Raw genomic sequence first — 22465 nt, forward strand, 5'->3', positions numbered from 1 at the left:
CACATTGAAATTTACCTTCTATCAAAATTTTAAGAAAAAATCAACGAGGGATCTCTACTGTATCGTATGCCCTTAAAGCTTTTATTTACTATTTTCAACAATAAAAAAAATCTTTATAACTTTTTAGCCCGTTATTGCCTTAAATATAATTCTAAATTACTAAATAGAAACTAAAAAGGAAATAATGTAAATATATAAATACAAAGAACTATCTTTAAATGAAAACCAACATTTTGACTCATTTAACAACAAATCACTTATCTTCTGCTTTGAACATTTGTTTTCTCTGAACAAATTATTTTTTTCAATTTTTCTCAAAAACAAAATATATTTTTCCAAAACCACATATTTGCTAAATTTTAAATTTTATCTGCAATATGGTTTTACAATACAGTATTAGCATAGGTGTTCTTAGTAAAAAAAATATTGATCATGTAGTTAATAGTTGTGTATCATCATAAAGATGATTTTCAGAGTTGATAAAATCTAAAGGTTGGGAGGAATTTTCCTAATCATGTTGTTCTCTTGCAACAGAAGCATCTTCCTGACATTTCTTTGCTGCTATTAGTCTCATTTATATTGTCATTGCCACTGTTGCCTGATTCTGGATCTTAAACTGCTATATTATCTGTATCTACTGGATGATTTGTCCAATGCTTGAATCAGGGTTCTCTTCTACCCCATCATAGTTGATGCATTTATTGAAGACCATTTTTTTCCTTTTCTTACAAAAGCTACTCCAGCAAATGGTTCAAGCTTTCCATTGAAGAAATCCACAAATAAAACTGCTAGATATTTGCCAGTAAACATGTTGAATGTTCAATGATTGACAGGATTATTTTTCTGCAATAAAACAGCAAGAATTTATTATTATTCTCAGGTCATCACATTGATATTTTACAATTTTGTATTATCCAATCGTTTATAAAAACTTGGTTCAATGTTTTATTTCTAATTATATAAATTATTTACCTCTTCATGCTGTAACTGTGTTAGTACAGAAAATAATATAACTGTGTTATCAACTTTTATATGCCCCTATCAAGAAGTGCATTACAGTTTTTGCCTAATGAATCTTCAGTAAGCTTCATATATGTACATGCACACTTAAAAACCAAATATATAATATATCTATTTGATTATTTCATCAAATAAAATTTTCACAATTATGACACAATATGTTACGGATATTATTGCAGCATAAAGATTCTGTAACATCACAAGATAGTGAATCTTAGACTAAATGGTCATTTTGACTTTTTAACAGTATATGCATTGTCTGAATCATTAATCATTTGGGGATGGTTAGTCTTTTAGTATTTTCAAATCTTAAAATGTTTATTACTTTGCCTTGTGGTCTGAATGAATTGAAAGAAAAAAAAATACAATGATCAAATTTTGCTGCATCTAAAGCATTTTTTAAGCAAGTCTGGTTATGAATGACATAAATAAAGAAAAAACATTGGAACTCACCCCCCCCTTTTCCCTCCAAAAAACAAAGGACTTGTTACATTAAAGGAAAAAATCAGTACAAAGCGAGATAACTCCAATTGTTCAATTTAACTTGTATCTCATTTACTGTCTCATCTGGACATTTTTAAATAGGGTGTAGATGCAGATTAAAATGCTGGATTTAAATCTCAATCAATTTGTCATGAACCAGATAACAAGATGCCATAAATCTATTAATTTCATGTCTATAGATCTATAAGTCTCCCTATGTTTATATTACTTAAAATTAGATCCTAATTGATCACTTCAACAAAAGATGGAAAGCATGAATCATATTTTTGTTCTTACTGTAAGCTCAGTTCTGAGTTGGTAAACAGAGAAATGTATGATTGTTTATCAATTGAGAATCAAGGTTTTTTTTTATGAGTAAATGTGGCATAAAACTTTTTTGTTTTCAGACTGGATTTGATGAAAATGACCTACTGTATCCTTTCTTCTTATTTTAGTATCAAGTTTTTTTTAACAACTAAATGTGGTCAAAAGCAATCAATTCAATTATTTTACCTAGAAATATTCTAGTAATTTGCCCATGTCTAAGAATGTTTGTACCAACTGTCTTCTGTCTTCTTTTCTAAGAAGATTATATTCTTTGCTGTATAATATTACTGCTCCCTTGTTCTGCAAATTTCCATCACATAAATCTGTATAATATCCATCCTCTGGTTTAAAAGATGTCAGTGTCACCTGAAAAGAGTATATTAAATAATTTTCGTAAACAGAAAACAACACATAGATATAGGAAGATGTGGTGTGAGTGCCAATGAGACAACTCTCCATCCAAACAACAATTCAAAAATTAAACCATTATAGGCCTTCAACACGGAGCCTTAGCTCACACCGAACAACAAGCTATAAAGGGCCCCAAAATAACTAGTGTAAAACCATTCAAACGGGAAAACCAACGGTCTAATGCACATCTTCCTACCTAAACAAATAATTAAACAAGTTTAATTTTACAAGTTAAAAGTATGCTCCCAAAACTACGTATTTTCCTTACCCTCTCATAATGAAGTCAGGGTATATAGTAAAGGGAATGTCCTTCCATCTGTCTGTTTGACAGTTCAGGCAATTTCACCTTTTCATACCCCTACCTAATGAAATGGAGATATATAGTAAAGGAGGTGTCCTTCCATCAATCCATTTATCAGTTCGTGCAATTTCACCTAAACTAGTGAAGAGATTTCAACAAAATTTTTATAATCTTAACAAATTGTTCTGGTTAATATTATGTGTGCATCTCTAATCTACATCTCTTTCTATAAAACAGGTAATAACCACATAATGACACTATGCAGCTCCTGTTTTACTTTTCAATCAGAATAATTTCTGTGGTTTTTCATACTAAAATACAGACTTTTCAGTTTCATATCATTCATTCACAACTTTTACATGGATTACAATGAAACTTTCCCAGAATCTACATGGTATAATGCCATTGTACATCTTTTTCCATGTGAGTGGGAATTTTTTTTTGATTAATATCACCTTTGCGCTTAAAATTCAGACTCTGTTGGGTGAACATTTTCATAAAAACCATGATGTGGCCATAGGAACATTCATATTTGTAATGCAGTGCATGGAGGCGATAATTACTTTCACCTTAAGGAGGCTCGGGGGTATGATTTTCAGAAAAAAAAATAAACATTTATTTTTCATTACAAATTTTAATATTTACCTTAATTAGTTGTTACTTTTTCATATATGATACAAAAATCATTCATAAAAAAACAATTCGTGTTGGCCCCAAGTGACTTTTAAAATGTAGATATTATTGAAAAAGCTCCAAATTATCTCCCTTTGGTGCAAAAATGTCATTTTTGTTTTGCATTAAAATTGAATTTTTTTTATAACTCATCGGTGACCTATATTTTTAATTGTTGTTTTTAAGCTTTACATAAACTAAATAATTGTAAAATTGAGGCGATTTAGTTATTTTTTTTATTTCGATATTACCGCTTTTTCTCCTATTATATAGATATAGGAAGATGTGGTGTGAGTGCCAATGAGACAACTCTCCATCCAAATAACAATTTAAAAAGTAAACCATTATAGGTTAAAGTACGGCCTTCAACACAGAGCCTTAGTTCAACAGAAAACTAGAGGCTCCAAAGAGCCTGTGTCGCTCACCTTGGTCTATGTGAATATTAAACCAAGGACACAGATGGATTTCTGACAAAATTGTGTTTTGGTGATGGAGATGTGTTTGTAGATCTTACTTTTCTAAACATTCTTGCTGCTTGAAGTTATCTCTATCTATAATGAACTTGGCCCAATAGATTCAGTGGAATATGTTAGTGAAAATTTACAAATTTTATGAAAATTGTTAAAAATTGACTAAAAAGGGCGACGACTCCCTAGGGGGTCAATTGACCATTTTGGTCATGTTGACTTATTTTTAGGTCTTACTTTGCTGTACATTATTGCTGCTTACAGTTTATCTCTATCTATAGTAATATTCAAGATAATAACCAAAAACAGCGGCCATCTTGGTTGGTATGCCGGGTCACCGGTCACAATTTTTAAACTAGATACACCAATGATGATTGTGGGTAAGTTGGTTGAATTTGGCCCAGTAGTTTCAGAGGAGAAGATTTTTGTAAAAGTTTAAGGACGCCGGACGACAAGTGATGAGAAAAGTTCACTTAGGTGAGCTAAAAAGGAAATTAACAAAAATGTATGCTTCTTTCAAAGGCAGATTGTGATTTTAAATGAATGGTGATTCCATTTTTTAATTGCATTTTTCTATTAAGTATAAGATAAAGTTCATTTAAAGAAAAATATATCAAAAATCTTTAAATATGAAATAAAAATTTGATTTAGACCTAAAACATGTTGATTGGGCATCATCACACGTGACTTCAATTTTCCAAACGTACAAGACACTCATAGGTATTCAACCAACTTATATTTGCGGATACTGTATTTCGTGTTTCTACCCAGCTAGTCAACTTTGCGGCGATTTAAATTCGCGATTTTATTATTTACTTTATGCAGTTTGATAGGGAAACCCCAAGTTATATCTTTTCGCGACGATTTAATTACTCGTTTTTTTTCTACACACGAAAGACGCGAAAATAAATAGCTCGCCAAATTTAGTAGGTTTACAGTATTAAACACCCCCTAATACACTTCATTTTTATCTTTGTAAGGATGTCTGTGACTTACATTTGTTCCTTGTACAAGGAATCCATACATTCCATTATTTCCAAAGACAGAGAATGGTAAAGTACATAGGAACTGTCCACCAAGTTGACCTTTCAAGGACGAATCAATGTGTGGAGCATAACATGCATTATTTGAACTTCTCAAATCATTGCCTCCATCTTCTCTGTACCTCTTCACCTGTAAATGAAAAAAAGAGTAATTCCTGCTGAATATGTGGTAGTAAAATTCAAATGTAAAATATGATTTATGCTACATACATGTACAAGATTTTTTTTAACTTTTTCTATTCTTTGGTCTGTCAAATGTGTGTTTGGTCCATCAAATACTGTGAGTGTGCAACAAAATACTGTAAATTGAGAAATTAATGTGAGGTTTTTATTATTGCAAAAAATGCGAATGAGTTGTAAACGCAATAATTTAAATTTCGCATTTTGAAATATTTTATATGAATTAAACAGGATTTTTCTCAAATCGCAAAAACTAAACATGCTAAAATTGCATTTAAGTCTAAAATGACAAAATCACAATAATAAATGCAGGCAATAATTTCTGATTTACAGTACACAAAAAATGCTAATTTTTTTTCACGATGTCTGAAATTGAGCTTACACTGTTTTTTTGAGACAGCTTACCTTATCTAAAGAGACTATTCTCCAGTCTGTGAACATGGTTTATGAAGACACTTATTAAAATGATTTTTGTCCATTTTTATTTCCTGCATATACACAACTGACATTGCACTTTCAATTATGATGTCAGTCCTTGCCACATTCGGTATGTATGTGCCTGTCCCAAATCTGGAGCCTGTTATTCAATGGTTGTCACTTGTTGCTGGGTTACCTGTTTGTTTTTCATTAATTTTTTTATACATTAATTGGGATGTTAGTTTTCTCATTGGAATTGTTTTACATTTTTTATTTCAGGGCCTTTTATAGCTGACTATGTGGTATGGGCTTTTCTCATTGTTGAAGGCTGTCAGGTGACCTATAGTTATTAATTTCTGTGTCATTTAAATTTATTCTCTTGTGGGGAGTTGCCTCATTCATAATTATACCACATTTTCTCTTTTATATGTCCATTAAATGTATATATGTACAACAAAATGTATCAGTAATGTCTGCAGCAACATGAAAAATATAATAATATTACAAGTTATTGTTTTACCTTAATGACAGCACATATCTTGTCCTCATTGACATCTGTAGGATGGCATATCAATCCATTTGGTATGGCAACAATATCTGTATCGTTAATATTTAATGAGTATTGATCAACATTTGAGCCACTCCTGCAAGAAATTATAAAATCATCAAGGTGATCTATAGATAACTCATTAACTGATTCCCTTGTCACCTTTTCTCTATAAACATGCTGCTGTTCAGTTATTGTCATTTGTCTATGTGCTTTCTTGTTTTTTATTATTTTGATTAGACTGTTGGTTTTCCAGTTTGAATGGTTTTACACTAGTCATTTTTTGGATCCTTTATAGCTTACTGTTTGGTGTGAGCCAAGGCCTTGTGTTGAAGTACTTTGGTCTACATATATAAAGGTTTACTTTTACAAATTGTAACTTGGATGGAGAGTTGTCTCATTGACACTCATAACACATCTTCTTATGTAAAAATAATCATGATACATTAATTTTGTTATGAAGAAATGTAACTCAACCTAACCTGGGATATAGCTACATGTATAGGTTACACTCAACCATTAAATATAATGCCACATCCATTTTATGAATGCTAATCTTAATTGGCCGTTTCTGAATCTAAAGAAGCATGGGTAATTTCATTGTTCGTACCCCAAAATGAAAATAACGTCACATCATTGATTGAATATCCATTGTTTCTGAAATTTTTGACCAATCACGACGCTTTGGTGTACGCTTTTGAAATATTTTGAAAATATTACCCAGAATGCAATAGATTCTGAAACGGCGAATTGGTCAATGTGTTGCCGAAATATTTTCTTACAAGACACTACATCTTTTGTACATGTTGTACATGCACTCTATAGTATATGAAGGAAAAAATAGTATATATTTTGCTTAGCTCTAGTTTAAACATATTTTATTGTTCAAAATGGACTAATGAATTAGACATTAGCCTAGCTTAGCTCAAACAAACCCGGAAGTCTTTTCGAAGGTGTGATGAGACACACTTTATAGGTAAAGAATTTTTTGGCAAGGGTAGGCAGATAAGTACAATCATGTTAAGAAAAGCAACAGATTCTAATATGACGTCCTTATTACGCTTTGTAAACAAAGCCGTGTTCTAATGAGCATAAAAAATATGTTTGACACATGCGCACGAACTTACTGTGTATATAAACGTCATTTCCATCGTTATCCTTTAAAATGTAAACATTTAAGCAGCTAGCATAAACTTTTATTATATATTTATATAAAACAACATATATTTACCCTGCTCGTGGTTTTTAAACTTATCAAATATGAATTGAACTGCACAAGCTCCTAGGGGAGGAAATGGGAAAAGCCAAACGCTTTAATGGTATTTTCTTACGCTTCGACCTATAAAAACACTGCATTTGTCCTATTAGAATCGAAATAATTCCTTCATGTCATGTTCTATGCTCATTTTAACATGGGTAGGCATTATATTTGACCACATTTTACACCTCGCTAACGCTCAGTGTAAAATATCGACAAATATAATGCCTACCCATGTTAAAATGAGCATAGAGCATGACATGAAGGAATTATTTCTTAATTACGATTAAAATACTGTGTACATGTATGACTAATAGTCCAGGCAATCTTGAATATATTTGACCCTAACCTTGAAATAATTGCAACAGAAGATTTTTAAGTTTAAATCTTCAGCATTATTATATACCTCAAATATGCACAGAGAAAAGTCTTAAAAATCTAATTTGAGGAAATCAATAAATCATGATTTTAAAATTCCTATGGAGATTTGCATTGAAATGGGAGATAACTCTGCAAAAAAGGCAGAAATATCAATAACAAGAATGTGTCCAAAGTACATGGATTTGCACTATTATTTTCCGTGTTCAATGGACTGTGAAATTGGGTAAGAAATCTAATTTGGCATCAAAATTAGAAAGATCACACCATAGGGAACATGTATACAAGTTTCAAGTGGCTTGGACTTCAACTTCATCAAAAACTACCATGACCAGAAACTTTAACCTGAAACTCGCACTTTCATTTTCTATGTTCAGTGGACACTAAAATTGGGGTCAAAAGTCTAATTTGGCTTTAAAATTAGAAAGATCATATCATAAGCAACATGTGTACTAAGTTTCAAGTTGATTGGACTTCAGCTTCATCAAGAACTACCTTGACCAAAAACTTTAACCTGAAACTGGACAGACGGACGGACAGACAGACCAGAAAACATAATGCCCCTCTACTATTGTAGGTGGGGCATAAAAACTTCATTTTGCGGAGTTATCTTCCTTTCCAATGTTAATTTTTCATAAGAACTGAAAAATGTGGATTTTGAGTTTTCCTCAAGTTAGATTTTATGGGACTTTTTTTCTGTGTATATTTGGGGCTGAATGCTATAGATGAGAATTAAAACATTTTCTGTTGCAATAAGTTTGAGGTTCAAACTTAGTTTGACTGGACTATAACAAGTATATTTACTCTTTAAGATTTTTTTTGTGCAAAGAGCTGCTGGAACCTATAATTTTTGGACTAAAAAATACTTTCCTAATAATAGTTTTTTTTTATGTTGCCTACCTATAAACTTACCTTTTAGGGTTTTGTTAACTGTATGTACCCAGTGGCGGATCCAGGGGGGAGGGGTTCCTGGGGTTGGAACCCCCCCCTTTTTTTGGGACGATCAATGCATTTGAATGGGAGCATATAGTTGAAACCCCCCTTTACTCTGGGTTGGGAACCCCTTTTAAAAATGGCTGGATCTGCCACTGGTACCGTAGTTTTTTTTTTAAAATAACATGTAAGAGCATAAAAAAACAAAATTAAACAAAATTTGAAACAATTTCTGTCATAAATTTTTTCCAGTAGAAATCTATTTAGGTGGTAATATACATAGCTTTTATTTGTTTACTATGTTACTGAATAATACATTTCGTCCATGGACACAGTTATCGTCCTTTGGTTTTTAGTTGTCTACGAATATACATGTAGTCCCTTGTGTGAACAGTGTATAACTTGCATTTTTTATTTGATACACTTTCTCAATTTATTTATATATTATATATCTAATGCAAGAAATATTAAGTAATGGGATGAAATTTCATGCTAAAAAAAATTTGCTGAATCTTTATGTTAAGTAGTGATTAGGTCCATTTAAAAAGGGTAAAACATTAGTACGTCTAAACTAAAGCTGTCAAACTGAATTTTAGAACCCCTTAGCACAGAATTGTCAATATTTTGAGTTGAAGCTGGTAGAAGTTTCTATAATTTTGATATTATTTGTCCCAATAGTACAATGTACATTTGTAGTACACCACTGTAAAAGTCTTTTTGAGATACAGCAGGAGCGATTTTTTTAATATGAATTTATTGTCTTAAAGAAATGCACTACAAAATAACTGTGTTATTGGGCCATGTATGTAACTGTGTCAAATACATGAACATGAAATACTCAAACATTTTTTTTTTAATCTTTTCTGAATCTGTTTGATGAAACCGAATGAAGATATCACATGTGATACCTACATTTTAATTCAATACTTACACAATATTTAAGCCAAATATTCGTGCAAATGAAACAAATAATTCTTGATACATTCCTTCAGATATTTCTTTCAAATCATTTCCTCTCCTTCTTCTAAGCATATAGATAAGCTGCCTTTTAAACATGTTAAGTTGCCTAGATAAATCTCTACAAATTCTACAAAAAAAAAAAAAAATAATAAGTTTCATTAACCATGTTAATACTGGCATGTTGTTTAGTATTTTTTGATCGGATTCATGTCTCTTTGACATACCCCATTTCCATTCTCTATTTATGTCTAGAATATACATCCCCACCCAAGAAGAAGTAGGACTACATGTTCATGCAGATATAAAAAGAATTAATAAATAATTTGTTTTAACAGATAGGTTCCTTCTTACTGTAGATGCAGAGCCAGGATTTTTAGATTGATTTATCATGTGTCTCCTACCTATACTTGTCACTTTTGAAACACCATATATATATATATTTTTTTAAGATGTATATTTATACATAAAAATATTTATTTTTTCATGAATAAAAAATTGTGAAAATGTTGTTATTAGATAGTGAATTACTAAATGTAAATTATGTAATGTATATATATATATTCATGATATTAATGACAACTGTTAGTCATTTAGTTGGCACCAAAAAAAATATGTATTTACAAAGCTACAATGTACATTGTAATTTCATTGGTATTATTTTTTGGAGTTTGAAAATCATGATTGTTGTTTCAGTTCTGATCTAAGTTAACATTAAAATATTATTCAAATTCATGTTGCATGATATGTTTTTAGATTTAAGCATTCCTGATGAAGATAAATCCAGAAAAGTGTTTTAGGCACATAAGATTGTCTTATTGAGATTTTTTGTTATACAGTACATCATGTACATTTAAAAAAAAAAGGTATTGTACAAAGTAACAATAAATATTTCAGTGCTCATTTCATTTACAATACATGCAATATGCATGCATATGATTTCAATTTGAATGATTATGTAAGCTGTTGACACACACATGGTTCAACTTCAACTGTTTATTTTTTTGCATGATTGCTGCATAGTGTCATTTTTATAACGTCAGTGGTTAACAATGTTTAATATCCCCTACTTTCCTTTAACATGTTTAACACATGTTACAATTCTTAGACAATGTTAGACAATGTTAGACAATGTTAGATGTATGAACTTGGCTTTTAATCATCATGACAATATTTATAAATTATTTTCATTTCGTCAAAACCTTCTAAAAGAAAAATGTTTTCGTTTTCCAACATCATGAACATGTTATTATATCATTTTTATTTCAAAACAATAATGATCATGATGATCATGATAATAATCTTTCATTTCATTTTTGAAATTTAACTCTTACTATAATTTTTCAATTTTACCACGTAAAACTTTTAACTTTTTAAATAGGGTACCAGTGTGAATGTGAAAGAGAGCAAACTACATTAATTAGGCTGTTAGGTTTCTCATTAAAATTGTTTTACAATTATCATTTCAGGGTCTTTTAAAGCTGACTATATATATATGCGGCATTGGCTTTGCTCATTGTTGAGGGCTGTACGGTGACCTATAGTTTTTTATTTCTGGGTCATTTGGTCTCTTGTGGAGAGTTGTCTCATTAACAATCAAATCACATCTTCTTTTCATTTTTTTATAGAAAGGGGGTGACCATGATATTAGGTGGACAGATCCTCATTCTGGGGAACACTGGCTGGATTAGGGACATGTCGGAGAAAAGGACAAAAACCCAGCTGCATAAATTTCCAAATCCCAGACAAATATAAAAGTTATCATGGTTACCTTTCACGCACTTTGCGTTGTTTAGTACTAGTTATTTTTTCAACAAAATTATCAATCCATAAATCAGTTTTAATCTTCTTGAGGTCTTCATCTGTAATTTCATCAATGTGATGACAGTCGATATTAAATACATCATGTACTGCATATTTGTAACAATCACATTTTTGATGGTCTTCTTCACTGCGTGCTCCAAAATTGCTTACAATGTTTGCACATTTATTTTTATTGTTTATGAAATGCAATAAACCATTTGTGAATACTCCGTATGCATCCAACAATTTATTTGATGGTTCTGACGCGTCAGTTTCAGCTTGGATATGAAAGTTTGATAAACATTGCATTGTCCATTCAGAAGTATTTGTGTTTATGTTTGTCATGTTTGTGCAACATTCTATGGAAATGCCCTCAGTGTTGCATCTACGCTTTTTAATATTTTCAGTGTTATTGTTGGAGGGGGTAGTAGTTTCTGGGCCATCATGACTTCTCTTTGAGTGAATATCAACGTGGTTGGAGGAAGTGTCAGGGCTACATTTAGTTGAAACACAAGACTTGGATGGGACAGATGCCATGTTATTGTTTTTCTTAGACCGGAAGCAAGACAACTTATCCTTAGTACCAATTCGCCCCAGACAAAGTCGCCCCATTATCTACAACCTCGCCAACCTTTCCTTCAATTTTGTGAATACCTTCTTGGAAACAAGAATTCCACCCTCATCACATATACGTGTAAGATTTACAGTTGAAAACAAAGAGGGTTTTAGTTACTCATCATTATTTATTGTTAAAAACACAATACTTTTAAATTTCGGAAAATATACGTTTCCTACGTGTTTGGTTTGTTGAAATTATTTCCCCAGAGCACGAAATACAAAGTAGAAATATTTTCTTCTATATTCTGTAACACAATCTATATAGGTAAACTGACCTAAAGTTACTAATTGTTCTCATGTCTGTCATGTGTTTGTGTACAAATGATACAAATGAATTGTTAAATGGTTACAGGGGCGGATCCAGCCATTTAAAAAAAGGGGGTTCCAACTACATGTATATATGTCACATTAAAAAGTATCATGCATGGTAAATTGTTTAAACAGGGTCCCAGATAGCTTCAACTGGATGAAAAAATTGTGAAATTTTAGAACTTATCCAGAATGGAATAAATAGCGATTACTGGGTGTATTCAAATCACAGGCACTTGTTTTCTATCCATGGCAAGATAATTCTACTTTATGGCAAGCTGTTGTGGAATTTATTCCCTATTTATTAATATTAAAAAATCATTTATTAACATTAAATATTATTTTTTAATATTAATAAATCGAATATTTAATATTAATAAATATTTTTTACTTCCACAATGTAACGTGACGGTACCCAAATTGCACCTATTTTGACAGTTTTTTCACCTACGTTTTTTTATGATCAAGAAAAAAATGTCCATCCTGTGTTTATTTTGTAGCCCTATCCTTCTTGATTGTATATGTACACCAATTTAGATTTTAATCCATATTGAGTCATTGAAAAATGGGTTTGAATCAACCTCCAGACTATCCATGATTCTGTAATGAGGAGTACCCAAATTGCATCCATGCTTAGATTCACATCGTCAAAAGTCTAATAACCGGGCTTTTGTTTAATTTCTTCAAATATTTTTAACAATTGGATATTTGTCCATGCCTACTCTTCATATTTTACGAAATGGATCAGTGGATAGTTGTAATATATTGTATTTGCTAATTTTAAAAAGATGACGTTTTGATGACGTCGCATGGTGACGTTTTCGCACATTTTGTTTTTTCAGTAAACAGTCCATCTGTTGATAAATACTGTGAACGTTTTGAGTATATCTGAATATGTTTACCTATGTTGGGAGACGTGCATAGTATCAAATCATAAAAATACAAATTGTTTAGTCTCTAGGACATGTAGGAAATCTTGTAAGATTTTTGTTGCTATTTTTTTCAAAATTAGGTGCAATTTGGGTACTCGGTGCAATTTGGGTACCCTTACGTTATATAGTTTTAACCAAAATGTACATGTATAGTAAAAAACAGAAGAAAAAGAAGTTATCTGGTTATGTTGAAATTTTTATTTTTGTATATTATTCACTGTAAATAAAAATTAGATCCCACGTAGCACGGCATAGTAAAATCAGTGCCAGGCACATTATCATCAGTATGTTGATGGAGTGCTGAATTATAAAGAAGAAGAAGATATATAGGGATAGTAGATTTTGCCATGGATAGAAAACAGGTGCCTGTGATTCAGAATCAAATGCATTAATCGTCCAAAAAAGGGGGAGTTCCAACCCCTGGAACCCTCCTCCTGGATTCACCACTTTGTTACATCATTATTAAAGGCTCTTTTTTCAATCTAAAAGGGGGGACCTAACTTTTTTTATTATTTTTACATTATTAAAATTGAGAATGGAAATGGGGAATGTGTTTAAGAGACAACAACTCGACCAAAGAGCAGACAACAGTGGAAGGCCACCAATGCAGGCAGGGTTCTCACTTAGGAAAGTCCATGAGTCCTGGACTCATGAAAAATGAAAATCTGTCTGGACTCACCATTTTCAAAGATGCATCAAGATTGAAATACTTTGTATAAACACTGATAAACTGAACATAGTTAGACACACTTGTATACATAATATATATATGTATCATCATTTATAGCATTAAAGTTAAAAAATATATATGAATTTAAGGTCATTAAATTGCTCCCTTAGGTCGTGTACAATGTAGGTCATGGACCTTCTGCTGTTGTGTTTTTTTATTTGGTCGGGTTGTTGTCCCTTTGACACATTCCCCATTTCCGTTCTCAATTTTAGTTTTAAATTATTATATTGCAATTAAGCATTTTCTTCTTGCTGTTGGACTCACCATGGCCAAAAATGACGAGTCCCTGGACTAGCCTTCAAATATCCTTAGCAAGAACCCTGGGTATTCAAAGCAGGCAGAAACTCCCACACCTGGAGGTGTGCTTCAGCTGTCCCCTAAACAAAAATGTATAATACAAGTTCAGTGATAATGGACGTCATACTACATTTGTAAACTTCGAAATATACACAATACACAAGAAACTTAAATTAACAACACTGACAAACGCCAGAGGCTCCTGACTTAGGGTAGGTGCAAAATTGAGTACCTTTCTTGTTTAAATTGCTTTGCATGTTATTTGGGTCCTTTTAAAACACATATGGGGTATTCGTTTCACTTAAACGCCTAATTACTTTCTATCTACCATAAATGGACATTACCGGAGGTCCATTAAAATTTTGACGTCATAAGAGGAAATGTCTGATGCAACAAACATTGACAAAGTATATTGATTGTTGTATCATGTCAAAAGTTCAAGTGTGGCATATATATTCTTGGGTCAAGTGTAGCAGATTCCCTAGTACAGAGATAAGAATGCAATCTTCTCACAATGAAACGAAATAAACATTTTTGGGATAATATTTCTATTAATTCTTTACCATGTTGATATACTGCATGTACTGTGGAATTCATTTACTTTCTTGGGTATCAATATTTGTGGATTGCTGAAAACTTACATACATTTGTATTCTTGGATATTTGATTTTGTGGTTTTACTAATATCTGTATAAAAAGGTCATGTTATTAGTTGGACATTTGAATTCATCATGTTCATGGTTCACCTGTACCCATGAAATCCACGAATATTGGTATCCAACAAATATATATATGAATCCACAGTATACATAAATATTAAATTCTCTAGCTAGATGTTTTAATTATTATATCACCATGATCACTGTATTAGTGAAAAACTTAATTGAAATCAGTTAAAAAATAAATCATGATTGACCACTGTCATGCCTTTATTGTTTTAGTAATTGTTGATTTCTTATATTTTAGGATGGCAGCATCATTTGATAAATTATGTGGCCCGTGTGAAGCAAGACATACAACAGAAATTGCAGTTGTCTGGTGTATTGATTGCGATGATGGACTATGTCTCCCTTGTTTGGAACACCACAAAGTCAGCAAAGCTAGCAATAAACACCATACCATACCAGTTAGTAAGTATGCAGAAGTGGAATCAGTTTCCTCGTTAATAAAGATGGAGTGCGAAGAACATCATCAAAAATTAACTTTTTTTTGTCAAGATCACTATTCCACTGCCTGTGCTCTATGTATACCAGAAAAGCATAAACAATGTACATGTATAAAACCCATCGAACAACTTGCTCATCATGCAAAAACGTCAACAGAGCTGTTTGAATTAGAGAAAGGACTTAAGGAGCTTTCTAATACCCTTGTTGAACTTAAAACTCACAGACAGCAAAATATCGAAGAGTTGAGAGGCCAAAGAAAAAACATTTTGGCAGAAATTAAATCTTTAAGAAAACAGCTTGATACATATCTGGATGAGTTGGAATCTGATTTGTTAAAGAAGTTAGAAAGTTTGAGCGACCAAAATATATCCGAAATAGACAAGTTACTTACAAAATTAAAGGACAAAGAGACACAAATTAAAAGTCTTGGAGAGTCAATTTGTCAAATCAAAGAAACATTATCCGATGTTCAAGTCTTTTTAGCAACAAAAAGTGTTGGTGAAAAGTTGCACGAAGAACAAGAATGGATTTCAACTCTATGTAACCAGGAGGTAGCTAAAGAGTCAATTCTAGAACTATCTACTGATTCACAACTAAAACATTTATTAACCGACCTGAAATGCTTTGGCACAGTACAGATTGCCAGAAATCCTTGTCAAGTTAAAGTAGAAGCCTGGGAGCTTCTTAAAGCACAGCTTAATGTTCCGGTAACTGTAGTAAGAGATATTAACCAGACAGAACTGGAACTAATAAGAGAGATTTCTTTTGATGATGAATCATTTATAAGAGATTGCATTATTGTCAGTGATGGGAGAATGATTTTTGCAGATATCACGAATAATAATGTATTAGTTTATACTCGTGATGGACAGCCGTTGAAGACAATCAGTGTTGGCGAATCTCCGTTTGGATTAGCTGTGATACACACCAATACTGTGGCGGTCACTTGTCGTGATGAACAATCAATAAACATAGTAAATATCGATGAAGGTGTTGTAAAACAAAAGATAAATGTTGGGAAACCTTGTTCTGGTTTATCATACAACAATGACAATCTGTATGTTCTCGTCACGAAAACAGGGATAATGGAATTTGATTTATTTGGAAATCTTAAGAGAACAATTCTGGTAGATGTTCCAAGTGAAGAGTGTTACATATCTTTTTATAAAGACAAGTTTTGTTACACAAGTAACAATAAGGCCAAATAAAAAAGCATGTGTGTTTCCTGTTTCCCTACCTACCCTATATTTTAAGCTTAGAAATAGCCTACCCTAAAGTTTTTTTGGTCATTTTTCAATAAGCACTGTTAAAGTCAGGATTTCTCTCCCATAGACTCAATGTAAAAAAAAATGGTAAAATGAAAAAAAATCCCTACCTACCTACCCTATTTTTTTCAAAGAGGAAACAGGAAACACACATATTATTTTATTTGGCCTAATGCTGACATTATTGCATGTTGTGATAAACTTGGAAGTACAATCTGGAAATGGGACATTGCTTATTCCGGTGTCACAGTTGACAATTACGGAAATTACATTGCTTCAGAATACAGTACTGGCATATTGCAAATAGTATCATCTGATGGTAAGAAGAAAAAACAACTTCTAAAACCTTTGAAAACCTGTGAAAATTGGCCAGAAGGTGTGTTCTTTGACAAAAACAGCAGAACATTACTAGTAACCTGTATTTCAGGTTATGCCATGCTTTACCATGTCATTTAAATCACAAATAAGACCTACCAACTTATATCTGGGTAACTACATTGGAAACATGAAGAGTGCTTGCCACATGTAGATCAGGATCGGCTTACTCTTTTATTTGTTAATGCCTCTGTGTATATGTGATTATCTGTATCACTATGGAATTGAGATATGAGCATTTTGGGGTAAAGATTGCATGAAATTTAATCAAAACCTTATCATGCTTATGTTACTGACTTGATATCTAAAATATTCAAGGCTTATCACTACCTTTCAATGCACAAAATATAGTGCATTGATGATAACATTCTAACGTCCTATCCATGAAAATTTTCAGAAAATTTATCAATGTAATATATGCTCAGATTTCAAGTCACAAAATGATGTATCACAAATCGAGAAAATCACATAACTTTTGAAAGGTGCAGAAATCTAATATATATATATGTTCTAAAAATATAAATGTCATTGTTAAAGTCGTCTTTAAGTTATCTCCCATTGTCCAGATTTGTAGTTGAATCTGCTACAACCAATGCTTTATTGACAACATGGACAATGCAAAAAATAATTTTACTTCCTACTGTTAAATATATGCAATTTTTTTTTTTTTTTAACAACATAATAATATTTATTCATCTAATCTTGCTTGTTACAAGTTTCACCAAGAGTCCAAGCTTCTCTTGATTTACCCTGTTACACTCCACTGATTATCCAGGGAAATAAACATGCAGCTGATCCAACTTATTAAGTTATAAAAAATAATGTAAAGTTGTATAGTTGTCTTATGCAGAGATTTATCAATGCTAAAAATTCTTTCGAATTGACAATAATATTGGACATCTTGAGGCCATAATAAATAATAGGTTTGTTTGCCCAAACGCTACCTACCCTGAAAAAAGCTGCCTACTCAAATTCTTTTATTGTCCTGATTTGAAGAATTTTTTTTTTTAATCAAATGTGCATGAAGACTAATAAACATCTGACATTCTGATACTCCAATTTCTTTTTTTGAAAAAAGAAAAAGAAAATGCCTACCTACCTACCCACTGTCTCAACCTTTGGGTAGGGTTTGGGCAAACCAAATTATTTTTAAGTGTGGCCTGATTTATATGCATCTATTCTTTTATTAAATTCATTTTCAAAAATGCTAAAGACATCAACAGTTTTTGTTCTCTGCTCGGATACATGGTATGACTTATATATAGAAAAACTTAATACTGTTAGTATATAATTCAGAAAATAATAATTACTATCTGTGATTTTATATCCAAATACCAGATGTTGCAATTTAATATCAAAATATATTTTACTTCTTCTAAAGAGCTCATAGATTTTTTGCCAAAATTTATTCAAATATCTACACTTCAAAAAATAGTGAGCATAATCTTCTTCTTGCTTACAAAAATTACATTTATCTGTCTTAGTTACTTTCCACTGCAACAACAGTTTTTTAGTTGGAACAATATAATGTAATAATTTCCATCTAAATATTTTCAGTCATATATTCAAAAATAAATTTGTACAATGAATTCATATTAAGAGTTTCTTGTATTGGTAGGATTCTAAGCCATCTGTTTATTCCTATTGACGACTCTAGTTTTGTATTTACCAAAGAGTTGTATAACATTTTATTTGTTAATAATGTAGTCTCAATAAATTTATTTTTCCATACAATTTTATTTCTCTGAATATTAATTTTAGTTTTGACAGAATTCTCTTTTTGAACAATTTGAATCCATTCTGCTGGTATAGATTTTTTTAATTTTTGAAATTCAGCGATCCAGTTTATTTTTAACTTTAATTTGTTTAGAATGTAGATTTCTGATAATGACATTTTATCATCTAAGATATCATTTATGTAAATTAGATCACTCCTAATCCAGTTCTCAAATATAATTGGTTTATTATCAAATTTTATAGATTTATTTCCCCATATTACTTGCTTTCTAATATCAAAAAATGTGTCTGGTTGTTATACGCAATCTTGACCCTTCAGTGCTATCAAGCGGTTTGATTTAATGTTCACAAGTAAACTTCATACATGTCATATAAAAAAAAGGAATGTGGTTATATAACATTTGTAAGACAGCATTAATTTTAGCCATGCAAAGATGATGATCAGCAAGGGTTTTTCTATCGAAGCCTGACCTCAATATCAGGTTGATAACTTCTTTTTACAAGTGAGTCATTTACAACCAAAGGATGAACTTCATCGTAGTATCTATACGCTAAAAAAAAAATCTGTAAATAGTGCACTCTCTACTGAAAATTCAGAAACTATTCATGGCTATTGATTGGTTTTTATTCATGCAAATAATGAGACTGCATGGGCGTGCATCAAAATAATAAGAAAATTATTGCATTATCATATATCTGATAACAGTCAAAAACGTCTGCATACAGATATATTATGCAGATGTTTTCCACTATTTCGATTTAAAGTTACATTCTACATGTTCTAAAAACTTTTCTTTTTGTGTTGAATATAAATCTCATCATGTTTTGGTTAGTGTATTGATATACATGTATAAATATATTGTTTTTCCATTATTTCAAAATATAGTGACATTCTTATGTTATTTGTGTTGAATAAATTTCAATTATATTTTGGTTTATAGTGTGTTGAAATAAATAAAATTTTTTTTCATTATTTCAAAATAAAGTGATATTCCAATGTTTTTTGTGTTGAATAAATTTCAATTATGTTTTGGTATAATTAGTGTGTTGATATAAATATATGTTTTTCCATTATTTCAAAATAAAGTGACATTCTAATGTTTTTTTGTGTTGAAAAAATCTTAATCATGTTTTGGTAAGTGTGTTGCTATAAATATATATATTGTTTCCATTATCATGATTATCATGATTATTTCAAAATAAAATAAAGTGACATTCTAACAACTTTTTGTTTAAGCAACCGCCATATTGGAGGGGGCATTAAGTTTTACCCTTGTCTGTCTGTACGTCCGTCTTTACATGTACATATGTCCCAAAATTGGTTTCTGTTCTCTAACTTTGGTTTTCCTGAACCAAATGTTATGAAACTTATACACAATGGGCCATTCCAGTTAATTTCTGACAGGGGGGATGGATGGGGAGAATTTTGTTTATGCGTATCAGAAAAAAACATCATGAAAAACTACCTATCAGATCTAAAAATTAAGACCTATCAGATGTAGAGTTTCTGTTCATATTGGGTGGATGGGCTTTCATGGGAAAAAATGACCTATCAGAATTTTTTACTGCAAGAATTGTACCCATCAGAATTTGAAATACAATACCAGATAATGCATGATACGTAACTGTCTACCTTTAAAAGCACCCCTAAGATCTGACATAGGCATTTTTTAACCCCTAAGATGTAATTATTTTAAATTATTTACTCCTGCAAGACCCTCAGAAGTTTTTTGCGTATAAGTGTTTGTGTCAGATGAACAAAAACAAAATTTTCACCCCTAAGATGTATAAATTTTACACCCCTTAGAAAGGACTATCCAACCCCCTTTAGCAGATATTAACTGGAATGGCCCAATGCTTATTACCACAAAACTCAGATAAGACTTGAATTTTGGTGGTGTCTCTTTTACCGTTCTAGAGTTATGCCCCTCTACAAATGGAAAAATTGCTAATTCTTTAGTTTCTGTTCTCTTACTTTAGTTTGCCACAACCAAATGTTATGAAAATTATACACAATGTTTATTAGGTTCAGATCAAAGGTTGAATTGAGTTCTAGAGTTATGCCGCTTTACAAATGGAATAAATTGCTTCGCTGAGCGAAGCTGGATACAACCGCAGATGTCCAACTCTGAAAAATGGACACAATATTCACGCTTGCTACAGGTCTGAATTCGGATTGAAATTAGATATTTGACACATAATTTTTAATAGGTTTTAGACTATGAATAAATGTAGTCAAAGAACTTAAAATTGGTTATATGATTTGAATTTATATTCAATTTTTTTTGCTTTTGTGCAATCACCATGCTGTTGCATATTGATAGTAACTTCTAAAAATAAATTGACAGCTAATCACCTCAAACCAATACAATATTTCTTAATACAGGGGCAGATCCAGCCATTTGAAAAAGGGGGGGTCCCAACCCAGGACAAAAGGGGGGGGGGGGTCCCAACCCAGGACAAAGGGGGGGGGATGGGGTTCCAACTAAATGTCCCCATTCAAATGCATTGATCATCCAAAAAAGGAGGGTTCCAACCCCCGGAACCCTGCCCCTGGATCCGCCAATGTAATACATAATTTTCAAGCAGTGTAAGGGAGGTAATCAAACATACACACCATTGTTCTTTAAATGGGTTTGGATTACCTCCCTTACACTGCTTTTAAATTGTCTCAATTGTCCATTATCGCACAATTACTTTAAGTACAAGTAAATATAAATCTATGAAATTTAAACACAAGGTTTATGACCACATACAGAAGGTTGGGATTGATTTTTGGGGTTAGGGGCCAAAAAGGGGCCCAAATAAGCATTTTTCTAGGTTCCAGAGAATAACTGGTGAATGATCATTTATGGAATTGGATCCTCTGAAATCATACCACAAGTTTCCATGCATACTACAAACATGACAAAGGGATGATTATGATTGACTTTGGGGGGTTATGGCTCAAATCGTTTCAAAATTAGGGGCAAAAAAGGAAAAACAAATGGTGTCCTGGTTAATGGACAATTACAAGTACAACACATAATTTAAAAGCAGTGTAAGGAAAGTAATTCAAACACAACATTTTGAATTACCTCCCTCACACTGCTTTTAAATTATGTATAAAGAAATGCATTGTCTTGAGGTGAAAAGTTGTCAATTTGTTTTTGGAAGTTACTAATTTAAGAATACTGATGAAGGTATAAATCTAATTTAAACCATGATTATGTATGTCATTTCCTATTTTAAGACTTTTATGATGTATTTCAATGGATTATTATGGGTGCAAAAAAAAATGTTTGCATAAAAAAAGTGGAAGAGGACCGGATTAATTCGCAACAGCATATTGTATTGCACAAAAGCAAAAAATGAATATAAATTCAAATCACATAACAAATTTTAGTTTTTTTACTAGTCATGCTAGTTATTATGTGTCAGAAACCTATTATGTGTCAAATATTTAATTACAATTCAAATTCAGACCTGTATCAAGTGCGAATATTGTGTCCATTTTTGCTCCAACTGTTTAGGGTTGGACCTCTGCGTTCATATCCAGCTGCACTCGGCGAAGCAATTTATCAAAATTGGAGTTATCTTCCTTTGTCTATGATTAAAGTTGAATACACTACTACATGTATCAATGTTTTATACAATGCAATATTTATTTTTGCCTCCCACTGATAAATTATAGCAATCTTTACCTATCAGGGCTTTCGTGCACTTTGATTACTGGTGCCCTACTAAACTAGGATTATGCTCCTTTACAAATTGAACAATTGCTGAATTTCTAGTTTACGTTCTCTTACTTAAGTTTGTCACAACTAAATGTTATGAAAATATATTCATGTTTATTACCA

At 31.6% G+C, this 22465-nt stretch overlaps 2 protein-coding genes across 2 annotated transcripts; one reads left to right on the forward strand and one right to left on the reverse strand.

Annotated features, from left to right (window-relative positions):
* Nucleotides 1-426: 426 nt before the first annotated feature.
* Nucleotides 427-11783, reverse strand: LOC134683245 (uncharacterized). Its single transcript, XM_063542419.1, has 6 exons — nt 11166-11783; nt 9369-9524; nt 5842-5965; nt 4678-4854; nt 2017-2196; nt 427-843 (listed from the first exon to the last, which is right to left on the reverse strand). The coding sequence occupies exons 1-5, from the start codon at nt 11732-11734 to the stop codon at nt 2017-2019; spliced, it is 1206 nt and encodes a 401-aa protein (XP_063398489.1). The 5' UTR covers nt 11735-11783; the 3' UTR covers nt 427-843.
* Nucleotides 11784-12008: 225 nt separating this feature from the next.
* On the forward strand, nt 12009-16677 carry LOC134683246 (E3 ubiquitin-protein ligase TRIM31-like). Its single transcript, XM_063542420.1, has 2 exons — nt 12009-12037; nt 15050-16677. Exon 2 carries the CDS (start codon nt 15051-15053, stop codon nt 16455-16457), a length of 1407 nt encoding a protein of 468 aa, XP_063398490.1. The 5' UTR covers nt 12009-12037; nt 15050; the 3' UTR covers nt 16458-16677.
* Nucleotides 16678-22465: the final 5788 nt, after the last annotated feature.

Source organism: Mytilus trossulus, chromosome 9, assembly GCF_036588685.1.
Source record: "Mytilus trossulus isolate FHL-02 chromosome 9, PNRI_Mtr1.1.1.hap1, whole genome shotgun sequence".
NCBI classification, from domain to species: domain Eukaryota; kingdom Metazoa; phylum Mollusca; class Bivalvia; order Mytilida; family Mytilidae; genus Mytilus; species Mytilus trossulus.